The 23,727-nt window shown below is 43.4% G+C and overlaps 1 protein-coding gene across 1 annotated transcript in view; it reads right to left on the bottom strand.

Annotated features, from left to right (window-relative positions):
• mogat3a (monoacylglycerol O-acyltransferase 3a) overlaps window positions 1–23,727 on the bottom strand; it is an 88,369-nt gene that overhangs the window by 21,071 nt on the left and 43,571 nt on the right. The window contains exons 5-6 of the mRNA XM_056300423.1: window positions 21,059–21,189; window positions 14,655–14,698 (exon numbers count right to left, since the gene is read on the bottom strand). Coding sequence (XP_056156398.1) covers window positions 14,655–14,698; window positions 21,059–21,189 — 175 coding nt within the window. The remainder of the gene's footprint in view (window positions 1–14,654; window positions 14,699–21,058; window positions 21,190–23,727) is intronic.

Consider the following 23,727-nt stretch of genomic DNA (forward strand, 5'->3'; position numbering starts at 1 on the left):
TTCCAGCAGAAACGTTTCATCATCATCCATGTGACCTCTCCTCTGTCACCATCTTCCAACAGAAACGTTTCATTATCATCCATGTGACCTCTCCTCTGTCACCATCTTACAGCAGAAACGTTTCATCATCATCCATGTGACCTCTCCTCTGTCACCACCTTACAGCAGAAACGTTTCATCATCATCCATGTGACCTCTCCTCTGTCACCATCTTCCAACAGAAACGTTTCATCATCATCCATGTGACCTCTCCTCTGTCACCACCTTACAGCAGAAACGTTTCATCATCATCCATGTGACCTCTCCTCTGTCACAACCTTACAACAGAAACGTTTCATCATCAGCCATGTGACCTCTCCTCTGTCACCATCTTCCAGCAGAAACGTTTCATCATCATCCATGTGACCTCTCCTCTGTCACCATCTTCCAACAGAAACGTTTCATCATCATCCATGTGACCTCTCCTCTGTCACCATCTTCCAAGAGAAACGTTTCATCATCATCCATGTGACCTCTCCTCTGTCACCATCTTACAGCAGAAACGTTTCATCATCATCCATGTGACCTCTCCTGTCACCACCTTACAACAGAAACGTTTCATCATCATCCATGTGACCTCTCCTCTGTCACCATCTTCCAAGAGAAACGTTTCATCATCATCCATGTGACCTCTCCTCTGTCACCATCTTACAGCAGAAACGTTTCATCATCATCCATGTGACCTCTCCTGTCATCACCTTACAACAGAAACGTTTCATCATCATCCATGTGACCTCTCCTCTGTCACCATCTTCCAACAGAAACGTTTCATCATCATCCATGTGACCTCTCCTCTGTCACCATCTTCCAAGAGAAACGTTTCGTCATCATCCATGTGACCTCTCCTCTGTCACCATCTTACAACAGAAACGTTTCATCTTCATCCATGTAATAATAATATTATTAATAATAATAATAATAATATTTTATTTGGTGGCACCTTTCAGAGCACTCAGGGACATCTTACAGAGCATAGTAAAAAACAAGGAGAACTGTATCAGACAGCATAAAGTCAAAACAAAGCAGAGTAGATAATAAAAAGTTAATACAACAGTTAAGTGTAAAATCATCATCTGCACAAAACTCAATGAAGTGTGGATCAGACTGAATATGTCAGTTTAAAAAGGTGCGTTTTGAGAACGGAGATGAAGGTTGAAAGAGAGTCAATGTTGCAAATTTCCTGTGGGAGAGAGTTCCATAGGTGGGGGGCAGAACGACTGAAGGCTCTAGTACCCATGGTAGTCAAGTGGGCTGAAGTTGTAGTGAGGTGGAGAGCAGAAGAGAATCTGAGAGTAGGGGAGGGCGTGTGGATATGAAGCGGTTCAGAAAGATATGAAGGAGTTAAGTTATTAAGAGCCTTAAAGGTGAGGAGCAGGATCTTGAAGTCAATACAGTATTTAACAGGGAGCCAATGGAGTTGCTGAAGAACAGGAGTGATATGATCTATAGAAAGAGTTCTGGTAATGACATGGGCAGCTGAATTCTGGACCAATTGAAGCTTATGAAGACACTTGAGGGGAAGACTAAATAGGATAGAATTACAGCAGTCAACACGGGGTGTAACCAGGGTGTGAATGAGTATCGCTGTGCGTTTAGGTCTAAGTGACGACTGAAGATGATTAATACTGCATAGGTGGAAGTATGCAGACTGAGTAACATTGTTGATGTGGCCTTCAAAAGATGATGTGTTGTCCAGGATGACACCCAGACTCTTAACCTGAGGCAATAGGGGAACTATAGAATTGTCAATAGTAAGAGAAAAAACTATTAGTTTTGGCCAAAGTAGATTTACTGCCAACTAGGAGGACCTCAGTTTAACCACTATTAAGTTTGAGGAGGTGGTATGAAAACCAGGATTTAATTTCTAGTAAGCAGTCAGAAAGGGAAGTGAGCAGAAGACTGGAGGTAGGCTTGGTGGATAGATAAAGCTGGGTGCCATCCGTGTAGCAGTTAAATTGAATGCCAAATTTCAGAAAATGTGGCCAAGTGGTAGTAGATAAATACAAAATAGGAGGGGTCCCAATACAGAGCTCTGGGGAACACCGGTAGTAACAGGAAAGATCCATGTGACCTCTCCTCTGTCACCACCTTACAGCAGAAACGTTTCATCATCATCCATGTGACCTCTCCTCTGTCACCACCTTACAGCAGAAACGTTTCATCATCATCCATGTGACCTCTCCTCTGTCACCATCTTCCAACAGAAACGTTTCATCATCATCCATGTGACCTCTCCTCTGTCACCATCTACCAACAGAAACGTTTCATCATCATCCATGTGACCTCTCCTCTGTCACCATCTTCCAACAAAAACATTTCATCATCATCCATGTCACCTCTCCTCTGTCACCATCTACCAACAAAAACATTTCATCATCATCCATGTCACCTCTCCTCTGTCACCATCTTCCAAGAGAAACGTTTCATCATCATCCATGTGACCTCTCCTCTGTCACCATCTTCCAACAGAAACGTTTCATCATCATCCATGTCACCTCTCCTCTGTCACCATCTTCCAAGAGAAACGTTTCATCATCATCCATGTGACCTCTCCTCTGTCACCATCTTCCAAGAGAAACGTTTCATCATCATCCATGTGACCTCTCCTCTGTCACCATCTTCCAACAGAAACGTTTCATCATCATCCATGTGACCTCTCCTCTGTCACCATCTTCCAACAGAAACGTTTCATCATCATCCATGTGACCTCTCCTCTGTCACCATCTTCCAACAGAAACGTTTCATCATCATCCATGTGACCTCTCCTCTGTCACCATCTTCCAACAGAAACGTTTCATCATCATCCATGTGACCTCTCCTCTGTCACCATCTTCCAAGAGAAACGTTTCATCATCATCCATGTGACCTCTCCTCTGTCACCATCTTCCAGCAGAAACGTTTCATCATCATCCATGTGACCTCTCCTCTGTCACCATCTTCCAACAGAAACGTTTCATCATCATCCATGTGACCTCTCCTCTGTCACCATCTTCCAACAGAAACGTTTCATCATCATCCATGTCACCTCTCCTCTGTCACCATCTTCCAAGAGAAACGTTTCATTATCATCCATGTGACCTCTCCTCTGTCACCATCTTCCAGCAGAAACGTTTCATCATCATCCATGTGACCTCTCCTCTGTCACCATCTTCCAGCAGAAACGTTTCATCATCATCCATGTGACCTCTCCTCTGTCACCATCTTCCAACAGAAACGTTTCATTATCATCCATGTGACCTCTCCTCTGTCACCATCTTACAGCAGAAACGTTTCATCATCATCCATGTGACCTCTCCTCTGTCACCACCTTACAGCAGAAACGTTTCATCATCATCCATGTGACCTCTCCTCTGTCACCATCTTCCAACAGAAACGTTTCATCATCATCCATGTGACCTCTCCTCTGTCACCACCTTACAGCAGAAACGTTTCATCATCATCCATGTGACCTCTCCTCTGTCACAACCTTACAACAGAAACGTTTCATCATCAGCCATGTGACCTCTCCTCTGTCACCATCTTCCAGCAGAAACGTTTCATCATCATCCATGTGACCTCTCCTCTGTCACCATCTTCCAACAGAAACGTTTCATCATCATCCATGTGACCTCTCCTCTGTCACCATCTTCCAAGAGAAACGTTTCATCATCATCCATGTGACCTCTCCTCTGTCACCACCTTACAGCAGAAACGTTTCATCATCATCCATGTGACCTCTCCTCTGTCACCATCTTCCAACAGAAACGTTTCATCATCATCCATGTGACCTCTCCTCTGTCACCATCTTCCAAGAGAAACGTTTCATCATCATCCATGTGACCTCTCCTCTGTCACCATCTTACAGCAGAAACGTTTCATCATCATCCATGTGACCTCTCCTGTCATCACCTTACAACAGAAACGTTTCATCATCATCCATGTGACCTCTCCTCTGTCACCATCTTCCAACAGAAACGTTTCATCATCATCCATGTGACCTCTCCTCTGTCACCATCTTCCAAGAGAAACGTTTCGTCATCATCCATGTGACCTCTCCTCTGTCACCATCTTACAACAGAAACGTTTCATCTTCATCCATGTAATAATAATATTATTAATAATAATAATAATAATATTTTATTTGGTGGCACCTTTCAGAGCACTCAGGGACATCTTACAGAGCATAGTAAAAAACAAGGAGAACTGTATCAGACAGCATAAAGTCAAAACAAAGCAGAGTAGATAATAAAAAGTTAATACAACAGTTAAGTGTAAAATCATCATCTGCACAAAACTCAATGAAGTGTGGATCAGACTGAATATGTCAGTTTAAAAAGGTGCGTTTTGAGAACGGAGATGAAGGTTGAAAGAGAGTCAATGTTGCAAATTTCCTGTGGGAGAGAGTTCCATAGGTGGGGGGCAGAACGACTGAAGGCTCTAGTACCCATGGTAGTCAAGTGGGCTGAAGTTGTAGTGAGGTGGAGAGCAGAAGAGAATCTGAGAGTAGGGGAGGGCGTGTGGATATGAAGCGGTTCAGAAAGATATGAAGGAGTTAAGTTATTAAGAGCCTTAAAGGTGAGGAGCAGGATCTTGAAGTCAATACAGTATTTAACAGGGAGCCAATGGAGTTGCTGAAGAACAGGAGTGATATGATCTATGGAAAGAGTTCTGGTAATGACATGGGCAGCTGAATTCTGGACCAATTGAAGCTTATGAAGACACTTGAGGGGAAGACTAAATAGGATAGAATTACAGCAGTCAACACGGGGTGTAACCAGGGTGTGAATGAGTATCGCTGTGCGTTTAGGTCTAAGTGACGACTGAAGATGATTAATACTGCATAGGTGGAAGTATGCAGACTGAGTAACATTGTTGATGTGGCCTTCAAAAGATGATGTGTTGTCCAGGATGACACCCAGACTCTTAACCTGAGGCAATAGGGGAACTATAGAATTGTCAATAGTAAGAGAAAAAACTATTAGTTTTGGCCAAAGTAGATTTACTGCCAACTAGGAGGACCTCAGTTTAACCACTATTAAGTTTGAGGAGGTGGTATGAAAACCAGGATTTAATTTCTAGTAAGCAGTCAGAAAGGGAAGTGAGCAGAAGACTGGAGGTAGGCTTGGTGGATAGATAAAGCTGGGTGCCATCCGTGTAGCAGTTAAATTGAATGCCAAATTTCAGAAAATGTGGCCAAGTGGTAGTAGATAAATACAAAATAGGAGGGGTCCCAATACAGAGCTCTGGGGAACACCGGTAGTAACAGGAAAGAACTGAGATCTCAAATTTTCAAGTTGGACAAACTGAGTGCGGCCAGGTAACTATGATCTAAACCAGTCAAGGGGGGTGCCAGTTATTCCAATGGAAGCTAATCTTTCTAGGAGGAGGTTGCGTGAGATGGTATCAAAGGCTGCACTCGGATCAAGGAGGATAAGTATGGTTAAGAGCCCAGAGTCAGCTGCCATCAAAAGATCATTAGTGATTTTCACCAATGCTGTCATCGCACTGTGCATGGAACAAAGACCAGAATGGAATCGTTTAAATAGATTGTTGTTAGTCAAGTGAGCGAATACCTGAGATGTGACTGTTCTTTCAAGTGTTTTAGAAAGAAATTGTAAATTGGAGATTGGGCGAAAATTACTCAAATTGTTGGGGTCTGCACCAGGTTTCTTGAGTATTGGAGTTATTGCAGCTGTTTTGAGAGCATTGGAAACAAGACCAGAGGTAAGGGAGGAATATATATCAGTTATTAAAGAAGATAGAGAGCTTTTACTAAATGAGTGGGAAGGGGATTTAACTGACAGGTAGATGATTTGGTTTTGTGAATACAACCAGATATTTCTGCAACAGTTGGGAGTTTAAAAATAGATAGTGAAGAAGAGAGGGGAACATAGGAGGGTGAATAAGATGAACTGTATGCAGTATTGTTTGACGAGGTCAACTGCTGATGAATATTTTAAATTTTGGCATTGAAAAAGGCCACGAACGCATTACATTGAGCAACGGAATACAGGTGAGGTGCAAGAGTGTCCTGTGGCTGTAAAATATTGTTTACCATGGAAAACAGGTTTGTAGTGTTCCCTTCGCCTGATCTAATTAAGTTAGCGTAATAAGACGATTTAGCTGTGGACAGAGCCTCCTAATAATGAAGTATGTGGTCATTATACATGTCTTTATGAAAAACAAGGCCAGTTTTCATGTAAAGATGTTCCAGGCGATGGCCTTTAGCTTTAAGCTGGCGTAGTGCAGGTATAAACCAAGGGGCAGAGTGGGTGAAGGAAATAGACCGGGTTTTTAAAGGAGCCAGATCGTTTAAAAGACTATAAAGGCCATAATTGTAATTTATCCACCCCAGACCAGTTCATCTGGGGTGGATAAATTGTCTTTGCTGGGGAGGTTAGCGATTCCACTAGTGAGAGCAGATAAATCAATATTCTTAATATTACGGAACGAGATGGGGCGTGACACATTTGTTTTTGGATACTGTTATGTTAACATCGCAAGACACTAACTTGTGGTCGGAAATGGGCAAATCAGATGCATGCAGTTAAGAGGAGTTACACCAGAGCAGCAAATCAGGTCAGGTATGTGTCCTCTGGAGTGCGTAGGAAAATCAATATATTGCTGTAATAGGCAACAGGCACACAACTGGCGGCAAGGATCTGACGGTCGTCTCTACATGAACCCGGGAAACTTCGTGTGGATTCGGCAGCAATCTTGCTACGGATCAGCCCTTTTTAGGGCCAGTGCTGTTCCCCCCAATCAGGGGAAGGCCCTAGGAAATGTGGGTTAAAAATAGCTGTTTCCAATGTGTTCTTACTGACATACTGCGTTCAGTTGGAAATCAATTTCTTGTGGGCAAAATAAGAAAGTTTTTACCCTACTAACTTTTGGAACCTATAACATTAGGACTCTTCTTGATCGGAATGACTCTGATAGACCAGAATGACGAACTGCCCTTATTGCACAACAACTCTCTAGCTTCAACATCGATCTTGCGGCTCTCCAAGTGACAAGACTTGCAGGGCTAACTCGAAGAAATAGGTCTCGGATATACACTCGTATGGAAAGGATTACCAGAAATGGCCCGCCGAGTTCATGGATCTTTGCGATCAGATCCAAATTTGCCCGTGGCCTGAATCTAACACCTGTCTGCATTAACGAACGCATCATCTCCATCAGATTACCACTCCAAAATGGATACTCCCTGACTGCCATCAGCGCTTATGCTCCAACTCTTGATGCTGACGATGAGGGGAAAATAGCTTACTACAACACCCTATCAAGAACTATTTACACCGTTCCAGCAGCTGACAAGCTCATCCTTATGGGTGACTTCAACGCTTGCATTGGCAGAGACAGTACAACATGGAGCAACATAATTAGGAAGCATGGAGTCGGTAAATGCAACTCAAACGGAAGCCTTCTCCTTGGCTTCTGTGCGGAACATGGTCTCGCCATCACAAATACTATCTTCCGACTGAAAATGAGCCAGAAACCTACCTGGATGCATCTGCGATCCCACCACTGGCATCTCATTGACATTGTGATTGTACGCATGAAGGACCGATCCAATGTCCATGTCACCAAGGCACTCCAGCATGCTGACGATTGTTGGACCGACCATAGGCTGGTCATCTCCAAGCTCCATGTGCGACTCAAACCCAAGCCTAGACGCCCTGCCATGACCATCCCGCTAAAAATCGAGTCTGAAAGCTTGAAGATCTCAGCGTACGAAGAAGCTTCCAGAATAAGATCACTGAAGTCATGAAGGATGTTGCCCTCATCGAAAACAACCCCATATCAAACTGGATAAACCTAAATATGACTCTCCTCACTGTAGTTGAAATCAAAATTGGTGTTCTCAAAAGATGTCACCAGGACTGGTTTGATCACAACAACCAGGAAATTCTAAACCCGATCAGCAAAAAGAATCAAGCTTGTCTCTTCTGGAAGAAAGATAGAACCTCCAAGAGGGAAGAGGAGTACTACAAGAAACTGAAGTCAAACATCCAAGCTCAACTCCGCTCCATGAAGGAAAGTAAAGTAAAGCCCTTGAGATCCAGAGCTACGCAGACCAGAACCACCTCCATGACTTCTCTGCTACCCGAGCCATCTACGGACTCATCAAGACCGCACCAACACCAATGAAAGCAGAGGACAACGTAACAATTCTGAGGGACGACGTAGCCATCAGTCAACGATGGAAACAGCACTTCCACCACCTCATCTGCAAACCATCACGAGCATCTCCGGACTGCCTTGGTCGCCTACCTACTCTGCCGCAAAAACCGTGGATGCCTGCAAATCCTTCCGCCAAGGAACTTCAAACAGAGATCGCTCAGATGCGCAACAACAAAGTGGCTGGTCCCAACGGAAACGGAATCCCTACAAAACTGTACAAGTCTGAAGGACTACTACTACAAGGCCGAAACTGAAAAACGAACGCTTGCGGAAGAAAAGCGCCACCGCCGAAAAATCCGCCAACAACAAAGAGCCGCAGGAACTGGTCCACCCCCTGCTATCCCCTGTCCACGCTGTTCCTGTCTCTTCTATTCTCACCTTGGACTGTCAAGCCATCTTCGTTTCAAGCACACACCTTAATCTCTTGGAATTGATCCTCGGACACGAGAGACGCCAATGACGACGATACAGGGGTACATATGCGCCTACATAACCAAATAAGTCTCTTGTATACCGGGGTACATATACCCCTAAATAACTATAGAGCCCTTTTATATACCGGGGTACATAAACCCCCACATAACTATATAGCCCTTTTATATACAGGGGTACATATACCCCTACATAACTATATAGCCCTTTTATATACCAGGGCACATATACCCCTACATAACTATATTGCCCTTTTATATACAGGGGAACATATACCCCTACATAACTATATAACCCTTTTATATACAAGGGTACATAAACCCCTACATAACTACATAGCCCTTTTATATACAGGGGTACATATACCCTTACATAACTACATAGCCCTTTTATATACAGGGGACCATATACCCCTACATAACTATATAACCCTTTTATATACCGGGGTACATAAACCCCCACATAACTATATAGCCCTTTTATATTCAGGGGTACATATACCCCTACATAACTATATAGCCCTTTTATATACCGGGGCACATATACCCCTACATAACTATATTGCCCTTTTATATACAGGGGAACATATACCCCTACATAACTATATAACCCTTTTATATACAGGGGTACATAAACCCCCACATAACTATATAGCCCTTTTATATACAGGGGTACATATACCCCTACATAACTATATAGCCCTTTTATATACAGGGGTACATATACCCCTACATAACCAAATAAATCTCTTGTATACCGGGGTACATATACCCCTACATAACTATATAACCCTTTTATATACAGGGAACATATACCCCTACATAACTATATAGCCCTTTTATATACAGGGGTACATATACCCCTACACAACTATATAACCCTTTTATATACAGGGGTACATATACCCCTACATAACTATATAACCCTTTTATATACAGGGGAACATAAACCCCTACATAACTATATAGCCCTTTTATATACAGGGGTACATAAACCCTTAAATGACTATATAGCCCGTTTATATACAGGGGTACATATACCCCTACATAACCACATAAGTCTCTTGTATACCGGGGTACATATACCCCTATATAACTATATAGCCCTTTTATATATAGGGGAGCATAAACCCCTACATCACTATATAGCCCTTTTATATACAGGGGAACATATACCCTTACATAACTATATAACCCTTTTATATGCAGGGGAACATAAACCCTTACATAACTATATAGCCCTTTTATATACAGGGGAACATATACCCCTACATCACTATATAGCCCATCACTATATAGCCCTTTTATATACAGGGGTACATATACCCCTACATAACTATATAGCCCATCACTATATAGCCCTTTTATATACAGGGGAACATATACCCCTACATCACTATATAGCCCTTTTATATACAGGGGAACATATACCCCTACATCACTATATAGCCCTTTTATATACAGGGGAACATATACCCCTACATCACTATATAGCCCATCACTATATAGCCCTTTTATATACAGGGGTACATATACCCCTACATAACTATATAGCCCTTTTATATACAGGGGTACATAAACCCTTACATAACTATATAGCCCTTTTATATACAGGGGTACATATACCCCTACGTAACCAAATAAGTCTCTTGTATACCGGGGTACATATACCCCTACATGACTATATAGCCCTTTTATATACAGGGGTACATATACCCCTAAATAACTATATAACCCTTTTATATACCGGGGTACATAAACCCCCACATAACTATATAGCCCTTTTATATACAGGGGTACATATACCCCTACATAACTATATAGCCCTTTTATATACAGGGGTACATATACCCCTACATAACCAAATAAATCTCTTGTATACCGGGGTACATATACCCCTACATAACTATATAACCCTTTTATATACAGGGAACATATACCCCTACATAACTATATAGCCCTTTCATATACAGGGGTACATATACCCCTACATAACTATATAACCCTTTTATATACAGGGGTACATATACCCCTACATAACTATATAACCCTTTTATATACAGGGGAACATAAACCCCTACATAACTATATAGCCCTTTTATATACAGGGGTACATAAACCCTTACATAACTATATAGCCCGTTTATATACAGGGGTACATATACCCCTACATAACCAAATAAGTCTCTTGTATACCGGGGTACATATACCCCTACATAACTATATAGCCTTTTTATATACAGGCGAACATATACCCCTACATCACTATATAGCCCTTTTATATACAGGGGAACATATACCCTTACATAACTATATAACCCTTTTATATACAGGGGAACATAAACCCTTACATAACTATATAGCCCTTTTATATACAGGGGAACATATACCCCTACATCACTATATAGCCCTTTTATATACAGGGGAACATATACCCTTACATAACTATATAACCCTTTTACATGCAGGGGAACATAAACCCTTACATAACTATATAGCCCTTTTATATACAGGGGAACATATACCCCTACATCACTATATAGCCCATCACTATATAGCCCTTTTATATACAGGGGTACATATACCCCTACATAACTATATAGCCCATCACTATATAACCCTTTTATATACAGGGGAACATATACCCCTACATCACTATATAGCCCTTTTATATACAGGGGAACATATACCCCTACATCACTATATAGCCCATCACTATATAGCCCTTTTATATACAGGGGTACATATACCCCTACATAACTATATAGCCGTTTTATATACCGGGGCACATATACCCCTACATAACTATATTGCCCTTTTATATACAGGGAACATATACCCCTACATAACTATATAACCCTTTTATATACAGGGGTACATAAACCCCTACATAACTATATAGCCCTTTTATATACAGGGGAACATAAACCCTTACATAACTATATAGCCCTTTTATATACAGGGGAACATATACCCCTACATCACCATATAGCCCTTTTATATACAGGGGAACATAAACCCTTACATAACTATATAGCCCATCACTATATAGCCCTTTTATATACAGGGGTCCATATACCCCTACATAACTATATAGCCCTTTTATATACAGGGGTACATAAACCCTTACATAACTATATAGCCCTTTTATATACAGGGGTACATATACCCCTACATAACCAAATAAGTCTCTTGTATACCGGGGTACATATACCCCTACATAACTATATAGCCCTTTTATATACAGGGGTACATATACCCCTACATAACTATATAGCCCTTTTATATACAGGGGTACATATACCCCTACATAACTATATAACCCTTTTATATACAGGGGAACATATACCCCTACATAACTATATAGCCTTTTTATATACAGGGGTACATATACCCCTACATAACTATATAGCCCTTTTATATACAGGGGTACATATACCCCTACATCACTATATAGCCCTTTTATATACAGGGAACATATACCCCTACATAACTATATAACCCTTTTATATACAGGGGAACATATACCCCTACATAACTATATATGCCTTTTATATACAGGGGTACATATAACCCTACATAACTATATAACCCTTTTATATACAGCGGAACATATACCCCTACATAACCTAATAAGTCTCTTGCATACCGGGGTACATATACCCCTACATAACTATATAGCCCTTTTATATACAGGGGTACCATACCCTTGTATATAAAAGCGGTATATGTTTATGTAGGGGTATAATACACCGGTTTCATCTTTCATACACAGGGGTGCATTTACCCCTACATAAACATACACCCCTTACATATATATATACGTGTATTATATATATATATAAGTGTATTATATATATATATATAGAGAGAGAGAGAGAGAGAGAGAGAGAGAGAGAGAGAGAGAGAGAGAGAGAGAGAGAGAGAGAGAGAGAGAGAGAGAGAGAGAGAGAGAGAGAGACAGAGAGAGAGAGAGAGAGAGAGAGAGAGAGAGATTTAACTGTTCAACTTTGGTGCACGCTAGAGCACTGAAAAGAGTACGACTTAAAAAGAACAAGCATCACTCTTGTAAGATGGATGCATGAGTTGCAGTGCGAACACAACACTGAGCCCCCCCATGTTTAAAACAACACGGAGGAGCCCCCCCAGGGTTTAATACAACACTGAGGAGCCCCCCCCAGGGTTTAACACAACACTGAGGAGTCCCCCCCCGGGGTTTAACACAACACTGAGGAGCCCCCTCCATGTTTAACACAACACTGAGGAGTCCCCCCCGTGACATTTAACGCAACACTAAGGAGCCCCCCCGGGGTTTAACACAACACTGAGGAGCCCCCTCCATGTTTAACACAACACTGAGGAGTCCCCCCCGTGACGTTTAAAACAACACTGAGGAGCCCCCCCCACACGTTTAACACAACACTATGGAGCCCCCCCCCCGGGGTTTAACACAACGCTGAGGAGTCCCCCCCCCCATGTTTAACACAACACTGAGGAGCCCCCCCCCCCTCGGTGTTTTTTTTATTTTATTTCTAGTTTTTTCCCCTTATCCCACCCGATTAACCCAACGGCATATGGCTTGAACTCTTGTGGAACAAACCCCCCTGGCTCACGTTTCCACAGGAAGGAGATAGTCATCACACCAGCTTCCTTCAAAGTCGTGTCACTGCTCTCGCTATTTCACACAGTAGAGGCTAGTTCCCATCGATGCAGAGAACGGAAATGGAGTAGAGAACAGTCAACTGAGCATGCGCGAAATGCCTCTACCACACCTCCACACGCCCCGCGTAGCATCCAGGCGCTAGGATTGTAGGAAGACCCACCCCTACTCTGCGTCTGATTAGCTAACTTTAACCCTAACCCCGCCCTAACCCTAACCTTAACCTACCCAAACGGAGGCAACGAGTACTTGCGCATGCTCAGTTGACCGTGCTCTGCATCGATGGGAACTAGCCTCTTCCTATCTTACACGCTGAAGCCTCACATGGATTGCATCTCCTTCAGGCCGCGAAGGAGGCGTAGGGAGAATGCTTTCAGCGGCTTGGCTGCAGGCGCCCGGGTGGGCCAGAGGGGTCGCTGGAGAACGACGAGTTCCCGAACACTACACCAATCTACACCCACTATCCCTCGGGTAAGGGTGGCCTAATGAAGGCCTGACCCCGTGGACGCTCTGGCCGTGAGCGGTTACGGCGAGTCTGGGATACGAACCTCCCAGCCACGTGACGAGCGGGGTGCAAGAACGGCAGTTTATTCCGCTCGGCCACCAGAACGGCCCCCCGATGTTTAACACAACACTGGGGACCCCCCCCAATGTTTAACACAACACTGAGGAGTCCCCCCCGTGATGTTTAACACAACACTGAGGAGCCCCCCAAGGGTTTAACACAACACTGAGGAGGAGGAGGAGGAGGAGGGGGCGCCCCCCCCCCCCCCTGATGTTTAGGAGCAACATGCCAGCCACAGGAAGTTACACTGGAGCCACTGGTCTCATTTAATAAAGAAAATAATAATAATTCAAACAAGGACATTTACTTTATTTGATGTTAAACACAACATAACCTGAACATTTTATTCCAACATGCCATGTCGGCACCCCCTAAACTCTAAAAAAATTCCCAGGAAAAAACACACACACACACACACACACACACACACATATATATTAAATTAACACCTTCTGCTAAATCGACTCCATTATACAGACATAAGTGATTACACATTATCTTTGCTAAAAATGATTTAATGTAAATTCAATCACTTTAAATCTGACTGTGAATGTTCTCATTCATCCAGGTCATGGTTATCCACAGGAGTTGAATCAAGTGCAACTGGACTTGGTATATATATGTAGCCTTTCTGACTAGACAGTCTAGTCAGAAAGGCACGAACTGAGGAAGCCTCTTGGATGAGAGGCGAAATGTCTTCATGGATATATATCAAGTCCACTTGCACTTGATTCAACTCCTTTGGATTTAAATCTGAGACAAAGTAGAACGCCCTCTTCTGTTGGGATTTACCTACCCATGTTTGAGTGCCAGTTTGATGAAGCCTTTCCTGTTTGAGACCTGAAAAGATCCATTAATACATTAAATGTAATTAACAACAATAAACCACATGCTGATATGAACTGATTACATTAACCTGCATCATATTAACAAACTATATTCAGCTATTAACAAACGTACTTATAAAACACAGGCTGATATAAACTGAAATCCCCTTAACCTTTACACTTTTATTAACCAACATCATATTTTCCATGCTCGTGTTTCTTCCCCATTAGATTACTGCAATGTCCTTTTTCTGGCCTGTCACGTGCTTGCACTATGGGCATACCAACACTAGGCATGGTTGCCCCACTGGCCTGCACTCACATTGCACTTAACCTGCTAGCAGCTGGGACTGAGTGGCAGCTGCTTTCGGCAGACCCGTGTGTGTCTGAGTAGCCCTCTTCAGGGAACACATTGCTCATCCAGAACAGGGAAAGGCCTAGAAAAGATGGCCCAAACATTGTCCACTCAAAACGTTCCAAGGTAGGCTACCGCACCTATCAGGACACTCCACTTGTGGTCAAAAACACAATAGAAAAGTAAAGCACATTCCCCTAACAGCTTTCAGCATGGAATATGAGAACTCTCCTGCACTCTAGTCATGGTACAGACAGGCCTGAACGTCAGACTGCACTGATCGCAACAGAGCAAAAATGATACAAAATCGATGTCGCTGCCCTTATTGAGAATAGATTCCTCAGAAAAATATCTCTAAGTGAAGCAAGCAGTGGCTATACTTTCTTTTGGAAGGGGTACCCAACAGAAGGCACACGTTTTGCTAAAAGGATGGAAATGGCTGTGGTGAATACACATTTCAAGGTGAAGTAGGAACACAGGGTGACGTACAAGAGTGAAGAGAAGTGCACACAGGTGGGCTATATCTTGCGTAGGGGGTGCGATCCTCTGAACCTTTTGCGACTGCAAGGTCGTGACGGGAGAACGTAGCTAGGCAGCATTGGATAGTTGTCTGTAGGATGACTTTGGAGACCAAGAAGAGGAAGCGAGTGAAGGCAGAGCCGAAGATCAAATGGTGGAAGCTGAAGAAGGAAGACTGTTGTGTGGAGTTCAGGCAGGAGGTAAGACAGGCACTGGGTGGTAGTGAAGAGTTGCCGGATGGCTGGGCAAGCACTGCAGAAATAGTGAGGGAGACAGCTAGGAAGGTACTTGGGGTGCCATCAGGACAGAGGAAGGAAGACAAGGGGACTTGTGGTGGGATGAGGAAGTACAGCAAAGTATACAGAGGAAGAGGTTGGCAAAGAAGAAGTGGGATAGTCAGAGAGATGAAGAAAGTAGACAGGAGTACAAGGAGATTTAGCGTAAAGTAAACAGAGAGGTGGCAAAGGCAAAAGAAAAGGTGTATGGTGTGTTGTATGATAGGTTAGACACTAAGGAAGGAGAAAAGGACTTGTACCGAATGGCTAGACAGAGGGATCAAGCTGGGAAGGATGTGCAGCAAGTTAGGAGTGATCAAGGATAGAGATGGAAATGTGCTGAAAGGCGAGGAGAGTGTGCTGAGAAGGTGGAAGTAGTACTTTGAGGGGCTGATGAATGAAGAAAATGAGAGAAGGTTGGATGATGTTGGGATAGTGAATCAGGAAGTGTGGTGGATTAGCAAGGAGGAAGTGAGGGCAGCTATGAAGAGGATGAAGAATAGAAATGCAGTTAGCCCAGATGACATACCTGTGGAGGCATGGAGGTGTTTAGGAGAGATGGCAGTGGGGTTTTTAACTAGACTGTTTAACACAATCTTGTAAAGTGAGAGGATGCCTGAGGAGTGGAGAAGAAGCATACTGGTACCGATTTTCAAGAACAAGGGCGATGTGCAGAACTGTAACAACTACAGAGGTATAAAGTTGATCAGCCACAGCATGAAGATATGGGAAAGAGTAATAGAAGCTAGGTTAAGAGGAGAGGTGATGATCAGCAAGCATGGTTTTATGCCATGAAAGAGCACCACAGATGTGATGTTTGCTTTGAGAATGTTGATGGAGAAGCATAGAGAAGGTCAGAAGGAGTTACGTTGTGTCTTTGTAGATTTAGAGAAAGCATATGACAGCGTGTCTTGATGCATGCTCAATAATCCAGGTGGGAAAATCGAAGAAAGTTGAATCAGTTCATCACGACACAACGTTTATTGACAGAAAAGTTTCATCATCCTCATCTAAGTGACTGCTTCCGTCTGAACTGACTGCAGGTATCCCCGCCCTTATAAACAATACAGTTGCATAATGACCAAAACCAATGACCAGTTTCATATGCAAATATGCGTGACCATTGACTAGAATTTCAAACCAAACCACTGAGGATGCACAGGCCAGTACATTCTTAGTGCCGGTCCAAAGCCTAGATAAACGGAGAGGGTTGCGTCAGGAAGGGCATCCGGTGTAAAATCTTTGCCAAATCAAATATAAGGATCATAAATCAGATTTCCATACCAGATCAGTCGAGAGCCGGGTTACCAACGACCACCACCAGTACTGTTGGCCGCAACGTGCCAGTGGAAACTATGCTACTGTTGGGCGAAGGAGAGGAGGAAGGCATGTGAAGAGACAGTGAGAGAGGAGAAAGGGTAGGACTGTGGAGGTGAGAGTCTGAACTTTGAAAGTTGGCACTATGACTGGTAAAGGGAGAGAACGGGCTGATATGATGGAGAGAAGAAAGGTAGGTATACTGTGTGCAAGAGACCAGGTGGAAGGGGAGTAAGGCCAGGAGCATCGGAGGTGGGTTCAAACTCTTCTACCATGGTGCGAATGGGAGGAGAAATGGGGTAGGGGTAATTCTGAAGGAAGAGTATGTCAAAAGTGTCCTGCAGGTGAAGAGAGTGTCAGACAGAGTGAAGAGTATGAAGCTGGAAATCGAAGGTGTAATGATGAATGTTATCAGCGCATATGGCCCACAAGTTGGGTGTGAGTTGGAAGAGACAGAGAATTCTGGAGTGAGTTGGATGAAGTGGTGTAGAGGGTAGCCAAGGAGGAGAGAGTGGTGATTGGAGCGGACTTCAAGTGGGCATGTTGGTGAAGGGAACAGAGGTGACGAGGAGGTGATGGGAAGGTATGGTGTCAAGGAGAAGAATGTGGAAGGACAGATGGTGGTGGATTTTGCGAAAAGGATGGAAATGGCTGTGGTGAATACATATTTCAAGAAGAGGGAGGAACACAGGGTGATGTACAAGAGTGGAGGAAAGAGCACACAGGTGGACTATATCTTATGTAGGAGGCGCAATCTGAATGGGATTGGAGACTGCAAGGTGGTGACAGGGGAGAACGTAGCTAGGCAGCATCGGATGGTGTTCAGTTACAACGAAATGTGTTCTCTGCATTTAACCCATCCTACTGTATACGAGCAGTGGACAGCTGCAGCACCCAGGGACCAACTCTAGTTCTTTTCCTATTGCCTCGGTCAGGGACACAGACAGGAGTATCAACCCTAACATACATGTCTTTTTGATGGCTGTGTATGGCTGTGTGTGTGTTTGAAAACGTGTACAGTGCCTTGCAAAAGAATTCAACCCCGTTGACGGTCATCAGTAATTTCTGGATGATAAAAGATACTCACACATCTGTTCCTGAACAACATTATTGTTGTGAAGCCAAAAGCTCTAACAGCATGTTCCCAAAGCCAAAATAAGTTATGTTTCACTGACTTTTTATTAATAAATCAAAAACCAAAATATTGTGCTTGTATAAGTATTCATCCCCCACATATCAATACTTTGTACAGTACCCTTTTGCTGCAATAACAGGTCATGCAGTTTGGTGGGATGGCGCCTCTGGACTGCGATTTTCAGTCTGTCCCATAAATTCTGAATGGGGTTGAGGTCCGGACTTTGACTTGGCCACACCAAAACCTTCACCTTGTTGTTGATGAGCCATGCCATTGTTGCTTTAGCCTTGTGCCTAGGATCATTGTCCTGCTGGAAGGTGAACCTTCTCCCAAGCTTCAGTTTTATGGCAGACTGCAACAAGTTTTCTTCCAATATGTCCCTGTATTTAGCGCCATCCATTCTTCCCTCAATGTGAATAAGGTTCCCAGTGTCTGCAGCTGAAAAGCAACCCCATAGCATTATGCTGCTGCCACCATGCTTCACTGTAAGGAGGGTGATTTTTAGGGCATGAGCAGTGTTAGGTGCGTGCCACACATAAAACTTTTGAGTTTTGGCCAAAAAGCTCAGCTTTCGTCTCATCTGACCACAAAACCTTTACCCACGTCCTAACTGGGTCTCTCTCATGCTTGGTAGCAAACTCTGAGCGGGCTTTTATATGCATAGTTTTGAGAAACAGCTTCTGTCTTGCCACCCTCCCATACAGGCCAGATTTATGGAGAGCCGTGATAAGGTTGACTCATGCACATTTACTCCAGTTTCAGCCACTGACCTTTGGAGCTCCTTCAAAGTGATTGCAGGATCATGTGTGGCTTTCCTCACCAGCCAACGTCTTGCTTGGACACATAGCTTTGAGGGACGGCCTGTCCTACAAAGTGTCTGGGTGGTGTGATGCAGCTTCCACTTACTGACAATGGACACAACAGTGTTCCATGGGACATCCAAACACTTGGATATTGTTTTATATCCCTTTTCCTCCTTCTGCTTTTTAATAAATTTGTCTCTCTGTCTGCTTCTGGTGTGGGAGGATGGTGGCATGAATTCACATTTGCAGCAGCCTCACCCAGCACCGTTGATGCAGTGTCTTTGTCCACGTCTGCCTCTAAATTTTTGTGTTCGTTTGTTGGTTGGGAGCGCTGGCACTGGATCGGCTGCGAGACCTTGGTCTGCTGCCCTGTGGGCCCAGGGATCGCAGCCTTGCCTGGAGCTGCACCCAAGCAGGTAACACAGAGGGTGGTCTGACAGGACGCGGAAGTGGGGTAGGCTAAGCTAACTGCAAGCCCATGCAGACCGGCAGTTCCAATAACACTGAGGGCGGTCTGGCGGCGGCCTCACATGGTGTTGTCTGGTGTTTTTGGCATCGTCGTGTGGAGTGTGGGGAGTAGGGTTGCCAACCGTTCCTTAAGATATGGAATCGTTCCTAATTATTATATATATATATATTAGTGTAAGGCACATTATATTTGTTATGCCCGCGCCACCCTGTCCATCCAACCCCCGTCCCTGTCCCCTGTTCCTTATTTCCATTTCAAGGAGTTGGCAACCCTAGTGGGGAGGTGTGTCAAGGGTGTCTGTCTGGGAGACATGGTGCTGGATCAGCTAGGAGGGTTTGGTCTGCTTCGTCCGGTTACCACAGGACCAAAGCCCATCTGGAGCTGCGCCCGATGAGGAAACACGGAGGGGGTCTGACAGGATGTGTAATCGGGGCAGGCTAGGCTAACTGCTAGCCCATGCAGACCAGCGGTTCCAAAAGTCATCCTGGCTGGCATTCGTTCCCTTGGACAGTGATTTTTTGTTGTTGTTTGGTTTGGATATGGGTGTTAGTTGGAACATGTGTGTTGTTGTAGTTCCTGAATGTGTTGTTGTGTGTATGTTGCACTGCTGTGGGCCGGGGGAAAGTCATTTCCTTCCATTTAATTGTGCAAGTACATGAGGTGAGATGACAAATAAGGTGTTCCTGATGCCTGACGCTTACTTCAGTATTCTGCTGCTTTGTCTTCGTTTTCTGATGGAGGTCACGCCCGGCTAATGAACTTTACCCAGAGTGCTTTTATACCCACAAATGAGACCGTTACTGTCACATCTTACAGGTACACACTAGTTATGTCCAGTTGTGTTATCCCGGATTCGTTTTAGGAGTAATTTGTCATGTGTGTAAACGTGGAGCTTTCAGACACCAGGGGCTGAATACTGACGCAGGCAGAATATTTTACTTTTTTGAATAAAAAGTCAGTGAAACACAACTTGTGTTGGTGTGGGAACTGTCCTGAAAGGGGCAGGGAGAGCACCCAGGTGCAGACGGTGGAGGCAACCGGTTCAGACAACTCTTTTATTACAAGAAACTGACAAGTAGCAGGTACAGACAGCGAGGAAAGCTGACAACACACGCAGCACTCTGGCGACAAAAGTCTCAGTGTGTCTCAGTGTGTCTCCGTGGGTGTGCGAGACAAACTGACAAAGAGCAGAGCAACTAAGGGGCATTTATACCGAGTGGAGGCCAATCAGGGAGATTGGGCGCAGGTGCACAAGACAGGGCAGAAACCAGACAGCCAAAACGGGAAAGGGGAGGTGAGTGAAGCCGGGCCATCAGGGCCATTCAGGCACACGGACGCAGGTAAACTAAACCACCAATCAGGGGACGGGAGAGGCCACATCACACACCATGACAGGGACATGTTGGGGGAGTGGGGAGTGTGTGGCTATTAATAACGACTGAGCTGAGTTGTGTGTGTGTGTGTGTGTGTGTGTGTGTGTGTGTGTGTGTGTGTGTGTACCTGAAGTGCAAGTGCACCAGGTCGTGCATCCAGTGCCTCCGGAGCGCCTCCTACAGCAATAACAGCAACATTACCACCTTCAGGACGAGACACCAGATAAGACAGACTGGACTTCTCACTGGAGACCAGTCCTGGAGAGAGAGACACCGAGACAGACACGCTGGAGAGAGAGCTCACGCTTGCATGAGCTTCCGAAACATTTGTTGTAAAACTAAAATAAAAGTACCCTTAAAGTGGAATACTAACCCTTAAAGTGGAATACTAACCCTAAGTGGAATACTAACCCTAAGTAGAATACTAACGCTAAGTGGAATACTAACGCTAAGTGGAATACTAACCCTAAGTGGAATACTAACCCTGGAGTCACATACCCAGGGTTAGTATCCTCGCTACTTTACAAGTACATCAAGAGGATCATACCAACTTTAACATGTTATACAGCACATTAAAAACGTGTTTTTGGATCAAAGGACCTGAAACGGTACTCTGAACCCAGGAGTCACACAGGAACCAACTGAAAGATCGTTTCTCTACTGGTGGATCCAAACTGACACCTAGGAATAACACTGAACCTGAGTGAGGACTGCTGGCCTGGGCACCTTGTAATCCAAAAGAACCAACTTAAAGGTCGTTTCTCTACTGGTGGATCCAAACTGACACCTGGGAATAACACTGAACCTGAGTGAGGACTGCTGGCCTGGGCACCTTGTAATCCTAAAAAGTGAACAATGTTGAAGTTATCCTTGAATATATACATCGAAGATGGTGGCGCAATTTCAAGTTTTGAGCAGCCTCATCCAGTACCGGTGTGGCAAGATGGTGGCGCGAATTTACATTTGCGGCGGCCTCACCCAGTACCGCCCATTCAGTGTCTTTGTCCACATCTGCGTCTAAGTTGTCTTCATTTGATGGCTGGGAGAGCTGGATCGGCTAGGAGAGCTTGGTCTGCAGTGTCCTGTGGGCCCAGAGACCACGGCCCTGCCTGGAGCTGTGCCCGAAGCGGTAACACCGAGGGCGGTCTGACAGGATACGGAAGCGCGGCAGGCTAAGCTAACTGCTAACTCCTGCAGACCTGATGTTCAGAGTCATCCTGGCTGGCATTCGTTCCCCTGGACAGTGAACTTCTTTTTTTTTTTTAGCTTGGCCATATGTGTTAGACATGTGTTAGATATGTGTGTTAGATATGTGTTAGACATATGTCAGACATACATGTTAGACATATGTGCTAGGCTAACATGTTAGGCATATGTGTTATACATAAGTGTTAGACGTGTTAGATATATGTTAGACATACATGTTAGATATACATGTTAGACATGTTTGTTAGACACATGTTAGACATACATGTTAGACATGTTATACATATGTGTTAGACATATGTGCTAGGCTAACATGTTAGACATGTGTTATACATAAGTGTTAGATGTGTTAGATATGCGTTAGACATACATGTTAGATATACATGTTAGACATGTTTGTTAGACATACGTGTTAGACATATGTGTTAGACATATGTGCTAGGCTAAACTGTTAGACATATATGTGTTAGACATGTTAGAGATATGTGTTAGACATGTTAGAGATATGTGTTAGACATATGTGCTAGGCTAACATGTTAGACATATGTGTTATACATAAGTGTTAGATGTGTTAGATATACGTTAGACATACATGTTAGATATACATGTTAGACATGTTTGTTAGACATACGTGTTAGACATATGTGTTAGACATGTTAGACATATGTGCTAGGCTAACATGTTAGACATATGTGTTATACATAAGTGTTAGATGTGTTAGATATACGTTAGACATACATGTTAGATATACATGTTGGCCATGTTTGTTAGACATACGTGTTAGACATATGTGTTAGACATATGTGCTAGGGCTAAACTGTTAGACATATGTGTTAGACATGTTAGAGATATGTGTTAGACATGTTAGAGATATGTGTTAGACATATGTGTTAGACATATGTGCTAGGCTAAACTGTTAGACATATGTGTTAGACATGTTAGAGATATGTGTTAGACATGTTAGAGATATGTGTTAGACATATGTGTTAGACATATGTGCTAGGCTAAACTGTTAGACATATGTGTTAGACATGTTAGAGATATGTGTTAGACATATGTGCTAGGCTAACATGTTAGGCATATGTGTTATACATAAGTGTTAGATGTGTTAGATATACATGTTAGACATGTTTGTTAGACACGTGTTAGACATGTGTTGGACATACATGTTAGACATATGTGTTAGATATATGTGTTGTTGGACATACATGTTAGACATGTGTTAGATATATGTGTTAGACATATGTGTTACACACATGTTGGACATACATGTTAGACATATATGTTAGATATGTGTTAGACATATGTGTTACACACATGTTGGACATACATGTTAGACATGTTTGTTAGACACGTGTTAGACATATGTGTTAGATATGTGTTAGACATATGTGTTAGATATATGTGTTAGACATATGTGTTACACACATGTTGGACATACATGTTAGACATATATGTTAGATATGTTAGGCATATGTGTTACATATATGTGTTAGACATATGTGTTACATATATTTGTTAGACATATGTGTTACACACATGTTGGACATACATGTTAGACATATATGTTAGATATGTTAGACATGTGTT

Source organism: Lampris incognitus, chromosome 20, assembly GCF_029633865.1.
Source record: "Lampris incognitus isolate fLamInc1 chromosome 20, fLamInc1.hap2, whole genome shotgun sequence".
NCBI lineage: Eukaryota > Metazoa > Chordata > Actinopteri > Lampriformes > Lampridae > Lampris > Lampris incognitus.